The sequence below is a fragment of the Petromyzon marinus genome, unplaced genomic scaffold, assembly GCF_048934315.1.
Source record: "Petromyzon marinus isolate PM22_M1 ecotype Great Lakes invasive population unplaced genomic scaffold, UKy_Petmar_22M1.pri1.0 PM_G_Scaffold_34, whole genome shotgun sequence".
NCBI lineage: Eukaryota > Metazoa > Chordata > Hyperoartia > Petromyzontiformes > Petromyzontidae > Petromyzon > Petromyzon marinus.
The window spans coordinates 408,919-417,122 of record NW_027422917.1 but is presented as its reverse complement, the minus strand read 5'-3'; the positions used below and the strand labels follow the sequence as shown (position 1 = coordinate 417,122).

At 44.5% G+C, this 8,204-nt stretch overlaps 1 protein-coding gene and 1 long non-coding RNA gene across 2 annotated transcripts; both read right to left on the bottom strand.

Moving 5' to 3' along the window:
- Positions 1-429: 429 nt before the first annotated feature.
- Positions 430-3,753, bottom strand: LOC142915707 (uncharacterized). Its single transcript, XM_076061402.1, has 3 exons — positions 3,745-3,753; positions 1,497-2,555; positions 430-754 (listed from the first exon to the last, which is right to left on the bottom strand). Exons 1-2 carry the CDS (start codon positions 3,751-3,753, stop codon positions 1,593-1,595), a joined length of 972 nt encoding a protein of 323 aa, XP_075917517.1. The 3' UTR covers positions 430-754; positions 1,497-1,592.
- A 66-nt stretch (positions 3,754-3,819) lies between these two features.
- On the bottom strand, positions 3,820-7,378 carry LOC142915731 (uncharacterized). Its single transcript, XR_012936072.1, has 4 exons — positions 7,292-7,378; positions 7,061-7,113; positions 4,842-4,946; positions 3,820-4,650 (listed from the first exon to the last, which is right to left on the bottom strand). It is a non-coding gene; the product is annotated as an uncharacterized LOC142915731 (long non-coding RNA).
- Between the last annotated feature and the right edge of the window lie 826 nt (positions 7,379-8,204).

Here is an 8,204-nt window from a genome sequence, read left to right as displayed (position 1 = left end):
ATATAAGCGCACAACTTTATCTACCTGTGATGAGCGCTGCACTTTCGGTTGTTTTCATGCAGGGGGCGCTGCAAACCGACGCACCCCCTGCATGGACGACGGAGGCGCAGGGACAGACGTTTGATTACGTTGGAATCGATCTGCAGACGGCGGTCTTCTCGCACGGCCAGCTCCGTGTCGCCTTATCTCGATCCCGCAATCCCAACCAGGTGAAGGGCCACATCGAACCGAACCCCCGGCAAGGCCATCTACTTAACGACGAGAGAAAATTCACACGAAATGTCCTTTTCAATTAAGTCTTCCAGATGTAAATTGATACAAGCTTTTAATTAAGAAATCAAATCATCTAATTCAAAACACAACACAATTCAAAGATGTTTCATTTTGAAACTTCAAAACGGAGCATGGGGTACTTGCGTGAATGCGTCCTTCGTGTGCAAATGTTGTGACTTTCCTGGCCTGAAGGCCGTCAATGTGTTGGACCCTTATTGGTGCACAGCGTCTCAACAACAGCAGTGGGGGTTGCTTCAACCGATAGGTAACGAACATCCAGACGTCAATCAGCAAGGAGCATTTCTAGTCCCAGTTAGACAATATCTACGTCAACACGTAAGACAAAACTACAATTCGTGTTGTAGAGAATGAACCTCCACCTATACGTGTAACTTTTAAGTGGTATGCCTTGTAACTGATTAATGATCCGAGTGTGCTCCTTATTTCAAAGACGATGAGTTGCTGCAGAGGGAGATGCTTCCTGAAAACACAAAAACACCATTTGACCTGTATCACAAGAACAACGGGTCTCACCTGAGTTCTCTGTACAGGTTACTTCCAAACAGACACGCACACTTTGTCCTAACATCACTTATTCAATGTTTGACCCTTACAGATCAAATGTTACAAGTATGCACAAAATCAAACAAGAATTCATTCTAAATTATTGACAGGCATATTAACAAAATTGGATTACTTCAGTGAAATATACTGCATCACGTTACATCGTATTAACAAGAAGCTTTTAAAAAAAAGTTGCAGTCTGCTTCACAGTGTATGTAAAACATACTATTGTGTCATTCAAAACGAGTAGGCCATTGCATGCTGGCGTCTGAGTGAAAATGTAGCAAATTCTAAGCATTACCTACAAACTACACAACTGAGATGACGCATCAATCATCGCCCCCTACTGACAGGCTCTTGTCCACATGCAGGCCGGTGCAGGGCCACCACCTTGTGCCACACAGGGGCAGCTGCTACTTGGGGATGCTCTTCGAGTGTTTGAGATGAGATACAAAACTCCGAGTTGCTGAGGCGATTAAGCAAGCACCATGTAAAAGCAATTATTATAACATAGTGAATGCTTGGGAGCTTATTGGCTCTTGCTCCTGGTTAGAGATCTACCCAACCCACGGGCCCACAAAGTGTTCAACTTCACATTCCTGTCATTAAAGGCCTGTGACAAAGGTGCATCTATTGGAGCAACATCATATCAAGCTTACACATCTGCCGAGTCTCCACTTGACTTTGTATTGTCTAGGAGCAAGTCCACCCACACCTCCACTTCCACAAACTGCTGGGAGTTGCCTCGCTCTGCCTCAGTCAAAATTCTCCTCCTGCTTTACAATGTGAAGGTCCCATTTTGGAGTTGAACCTTCATCTTCACATTTTACCATCACTTCTTCGCTCATCACTTCTTCACATTTCACCATCACCTCTTCACATTTCACCATCACCTCTTCATATTTCACCTCGATACCTTTAAAAGTGTCCAAGCTGGGATTTTCTTCCGGTTCATGTTTCATGAGGGATGGGCTTATTGTGGCACTTTGACTTTCACAAGCTGATTTCAGACTACACTCCTTGTGGATCTTCTGATGCTGTGTTCTCTGGTGTACTTGAAGAGTTGATGAACGTGCAAATGCCTTCCCGCACACACTGCACTTGAAGGGTTTCTCTCCTGTGTGTGTTCTCTGGTGTACTTCAAGATTTGATGAACGTGCAAACGCCTTCCCGCACAGAGTGCACCTGAAAGGTTTCTCTCCCGTGTGTGTTCTCTGGTGTGTTTTAAGAGTAGATGACCATGAAAACGCCTTCACACAAACACTGCACTTTAAGGGTTTCTCTCCCGTGTGTGTTCTCTGGTGTATTACGAGATTATATGACTGTGTAAACGCCATCCCGCACATTGTGCACCTGAAGGGTTTCTCTCCCGTGTGTGTTCTCTGGTGTTTTACAAGCGCAGATGAATGTGCAAATGCCTTCACGCACACACTGCACTTGAAGGGTTTCTCTCCCGTGTGTGTTCTCTGGTGTTCTACAAGAGCAGATGACTGTGCAAATGCCTTCCCACACACACTGCACTTGAAGGGTTTCTTTCCCGTGTGTGTTCTCTGGTGTGTTACAAGATGACATGAATCTGAAAACGCCTTTCCGCACAGAGTACACTTGAAGGGTTTCTCTCCTGTGTGTGTTCTCTGGTGTTTTTTAAGAGCAGATGACCATGAAAATGCCTTCCCACACACACTGCACTTGAAGGGTTTCTCTCCCGTGTGTGTTCTCTGGTGTGTTACAAGATTACATGACTGTGTAAACGCCATCCCGCACATCGTGCACCTGAAGGGTTTCTCTCCCGTGTGTGTTCTCTGGTGGTTCTGAAAAACTGATGGCCATGCAAATGCCTTGTTACACACAGTACATTTGAAGGGTTTCTCTCCTGTGTGACTTCTCTGGTGCCGTGTCAGATTTCCAGTCCGGTCCGTGCTGTATGCACGCTGGTCGCATTGTTGACTTGTCGTACCGAGCTGCGCTGAGTGGCTTTGCTCCATCAGACCAATTCTGCAGAGGAAGCGTCAGCTGCAGACATAAAAAAAAAGAATATCCACACCATCTACACGTCAGTATCGATGCACAGAGGAAAGCATATATACACAGTAACACGTGACTTACACGTCTATACTTAGTCATATATTCATGATATAGTGGAAAAGTGTCCCAACTTCATCACACGGGCTGTAATGGCACACAATGAGAGGGCAAATAGTTATAAACATGTCTGGAAGCCCTCGTATCTTCAAAATGAATGTTCACCCAAAACTCCGAGCACACAATTTCAGCTGTCTGGCTTCAAAAGGAATATTTATGAGAGCTAAATTCAGCTGACATAGCAAAGGGTGTTTAAAATAATACTATTTGTGTTATGCAGAAATGCATAAATTAACGTTCAATCGCAACTTAGAGGTGTGAATCCACACGGGCTGTAATGGCACACAATGAGAGGGCAAATGGTTATAAACATGTCTGGAAGCCCTCGTATCTTCAAAATGAATGTTCACCCAAAACTCCGAGCACACAATTTCAGCTGTCTGGCTTCAAAAGGAATATTTATGAGAGCTAAATTCAGCTGACATAGCAAAGGGTGTTTAAAATAATACTATTTGTGTTTATTCTCTGGATTGTACGATGCTGTGGAATGTTTGATGCACCATAAACCTTGGCCCAGTGTCAATAAAGCTAACAAACACACACATCGATATTGGGTAACATTATACTATAATCAGTAAGAACTTGTTTGCGATATCTACTATTTTCAGGTTTTATTTTATCTATCGTTTGAGTCAATTGACAAGCATTCATCCGAGAAAAAATAAAACCATGATTTTTAAACACACTGCCAAACTGTCTCAAAGCTTCACGATTTTTTGTCCGAAAGCTATTTATGGAACCAACGCTTAAGCTACACACACACACAGACGACATTGCCTGGGACTTGACACCTGTCAAGCACGCCGATTATTCACCGGCGTTTCATATCTTTAACCCGTCGATGCCATGCGTTTCAATAAACTCTACTTCCCTGGTGTCTACTTCCTGAACTCGGATAACCCTGTAGGGCAGTGGCTCTTCACAACCTGAGGGTGCGAGATTCCCTTTCTGGGGGGGTGCGAGACACGGCCAGATTTGTTTTCTTTAGAAGGTGAAAAAACAAAACGCAAATTTAGCGCGGATACGTTAGTACAACTACTTTGTTTCATCAACCCCTGTGTATTTATTGTGGCCTTACGTCCCACAGCGGGTGCAGAGGAGTTGCTGTGTACAGTAAAACCTTGGATTGCGAGTAACTTGGCCTGCGAGTGTTTGGCGAGACGGGCTACATTTGTAAATAAATATTAACTTGATAAACGAGCGAGGTTCTCGCAATACGCGCAGCGCACGTGTAGACACGCTTTGTACTGCCGGGCGTCACGTGATCACAACTGATGTACCGAGTGCTCTGATTATACGCGAGTGCTTTGGATTACAAAACACGTTTCCGGAACGAATCGTGCTCGCGATCCCACGGTTTCTACCGTATCGACGTCGTACGACGTTGTTAACGGCTGAGAGCCACAGGGGGTGGCAGGCTGCGGTCAAGGTGAAGAGACACCGCTCTCGGGGGAAGGACGGCCGGGGGTCGAAACGATAAAAGGGAGAGAGGGCGAAGGGGGAGGAGGAGGGGAACGCCTAAATGCGCCCGAATGAGCGAGCTGAAAAATAACGCTCCAACATTTACCTCTCCTGAGACAGCTCTGATTCCAGGACGTTCGCCGCGTTCAAGGCGTCTCTGAGGTCATTCTCCAAGACGCGCTCTTTTGCTTTCGCTCCGTTGAGCTCGCTCTGGAAGTTAAACGACGCCCCAAGATGCGGCGCCGGGCGACGCGAATTGCCACATTTGTGCGCGCAAAAAAGAGCATCCGCAGCGACGACAATTGACGCAAATCTACACGCGTTTGCAAACGATAACGCTCACAGGGAAGTGTTGCGCGGGTTATTATTTTACCCGTAGATTTAAGAAACGTTCGAAATACCTTGCTTTCGTTTTTCAGCGTTTCCATGGCGGCTATCCGCTGTTCCATTTGACAGACGGCTTCTTGGAGTGAAGCTCTCTCTCGTTTGAACGCGTCTAAGGATTCCTTCACGCAAGACACGACACGAGACCAACACCTCCTACGATACCCCAAGATGTGTTTATTGCACCACGGTGGGCGTAAGCTCTCGGATGCCGTAGCAATAGGTTTTACCCTTTTAACTGGCACCAAAAACTGACACCTTTATTCAAGGCATCATGTCTGCAATAACCGCAACACAAGCAGTCAAAATGCAAACAAAAAGACAACTCTGATAATGATATTGGCACTGTCCTTGAATTTGATTGGTCCACACCCGAGACGGCTTTTCTTAGAGCCTAGTCTCCACTGGTGTTGGACCAGAAGACGCCAAAAGGCGTACAACTCAAAAACAACGCACTATCAGAGTATTGAAGGCTCGGGGTGAGCATTTACATTATGAGACCTCCTTTGCCAGTAACAAGATATAGTAATAGGTTTTTACCCTTTTAACTGGCACAAAAAACTCAAATTCAAGGACAGTGCCAATATTATTATCAGAGTTGTCTCTTTTGTTTGCATTTTGACTGCTTGTGTTGTGGTTATTGCAGACATGATGCCTTGAATAAAGGTGTCAGTTTTTCGTGCCAGTTTGAAAGGGTAGAACCTATTACTATATCTTGTTACTGGCAAAGGAGGTCTCATAATGTAAATGCTCTCGGATGCCGTCTGAACGTTCCCTTTTCCCCCCCCCTCCCCCCCCCACGTGCTCCCCGAGCCTCTCGGGAGCCCAACGTGAAACGCCTTGCCAAGCAAAACAAAAAATATTGGGACGCGACCCAAAGGCCGTTGTGAGCACAGCGACGGAGACCGACGCAGTGGCCGGCGTTCCGTGTTTGATAAAATCGAAAAGCATCGTTAGACCTCCTTTGCCAGTGCCAAAATATAATAATATAATAGGGGTTTTCCCCCTTTTTTCTGGCAACGAAACTGAAACCTTTTTTTACAAGGATTCATGTCGCTGCATCGACCACAATACCTGCAGTCAAAACGCAAACAAAAAAACCTACTATGATAATATATATGTGGCATTGTCCTTGAAACTGATTGGTCCACACCTAGGGATGGCTTTCTTTTGAGCCTCGACCCAATTGGTGCTAGACCACATGACACCAAAAGGCGTCACACAGCTCAAAGACAATGCACTATCAAGGTAATGAGGGCTCGGGGTGAGCATCTACATCATTGGACCTCCTTTGCCAGTGCCAAAATATAATAATATAGGGGTTTTCCCCCTTTTTTCTGGCAACAAAACTGAAACCTTTTTTTACGAGGAGTCACGTCGCTGCATTGACCACAATATACCTGCAGTCAAAATTCAAACAAAAAACCTACTATGATAATATATGTGGCATTGTCCTTGAAACTGATTGGTCCACGCCAAAAGGCGTCACACAGCTCAAAAACAATGTACGCCTTTTGGCGTCATCTTGTCGAGCACCAATTGGGTCGAGGCTCAAAAGAAAGCCGTCCCTTGGTGTGGACCAATCAGTTTCAAGGACAATGCCACATATATATTATCATAGTAGGTTTTTTGTTTGCATTTTGACTGCAGGTGTTGTGGTTAATGCAGTGACGTGAATCCTCGTAAAAAGATTTCAGTTTTATTGCCAGAAAAAAGGGAAAAAACCCTATTATTATTATAAATCGAAAAGCGATTGTGTTTTTTTTTTGGGTAACAAAGTGCGAGCCCCAATACGGCAACGCTGCATAGCTTGCTCAAGCAGGTGACTTCGCTGGCGGAAAACAATCCCAACGAAATTGAACCATTTCAGAGAAGTGGGGCGGGTGGGAAGATAAATCTAAATCATTTAATGTAGCTGCTACAAAGCTTTGGAACCATCTAGCATCGTCTCTTAGCACCTTCACTCTGTCATCTCTGTCCTCACCTAAACCGACTGTTAAGATCACAAAAGTTTCAAATGTGAATGTAAATAGTACAATCTAATTGATTTATTTTAAAAATGTAAACCTGTGTAATTGTTCAAATAGAATGATTTGCTGAGCCACCATTGACAAAGGAGCTTTTTTGGCTCATTGGGCTTTACTTGGCTAATGAACTTGTGAACTACAATCGCGACGTTGAACGTCGTCCGCTCTTCTGGCTGATATTGCGATAGACGACATTGAAATGTGCTCACCAGCGTTTCGCGATGTTTCACGTCGTTATTGTCGCTTGCAATCTTCAAATTATCTAAAAATAATAATCGAGTGATAATATTAATTAAGGATTACCAATAAACGTTGGACAACGATGAAAATATATTAAACAGACGTTAACAATGTACACTCCTGATAGAGGTCAAATGTCGCACGTGCGATAAATAATTAACACTCGCAATGGTCACTGACACTCTCAAAACGTTGCCTACCTATTTCTGTATTTTTTTCACGAATATTTCTTTCAAGCCTGCTACGAATCTTAGCTTCTTCGCTGCGCCTGATAAAAAAAAACATAACAAGACATCTGCCTCATTTAATTGTTTAAAAAAATGTCATACGCAACGCAGCACACAATCAATGCAAGACGAAAATCGTCCCCGTGTAGCCTTAACAGACTGTTGGGTCAAGTGCTGCTCGCGAGCATCATTGAAGGCCGGCACGGTACACGAGGGGGTGGGTGGCCAGCACCACGCCCGGCCGCCTTTGTCTCCCCAGTGGCGATGTTCACACACCGCACCAGGGTACTCATTTGAGGCCGAGTTGAGTGGAGGCCCGGGACCGGTTCGGATAATCGTCACGCGGACGTTGTGTTCGTGATGTGCGGCAGAAGCCAGATTAAACGATGCAGAAAACTGCATCGGTGAACAAACTGTACTCTATTATTGGTTCTTTTGGTAAAGTCACCACGTAGAAGGGAAACAATAAAATAATAAAAATATAAAACGATAAAATTCTCACGTGTGAAAACCACATATCAAGAAAATTTTCTTGCAGTGGTTTTCACACCTGAAGACGACCGTTTGAGTAATGGTCGAAACGTCGTGAGAATTTTTAATTGTTTTATATATATTTTATTATTTTGTTGTTTCCCTTCAACGTGACTTTACCGAAAAAACTAAGAATATGTACTGTATTTGTTTTGCTTTACAGATACAACAACAGTCAGAGATGTTCTACGCAATGCAGCGCCTTCCCCTTAGTAGCTCCCAACGTCTGAAATTCACAAACTTGAAAACTCGCTAATAACTTAATTGGGAGAAACACGAAGCAACTGTCGCCCCCTACTGCAAAATAATTGCAGACCCAGCGCATCGTGGCTGCTTCTCCCTCTCCCCCCTCCTC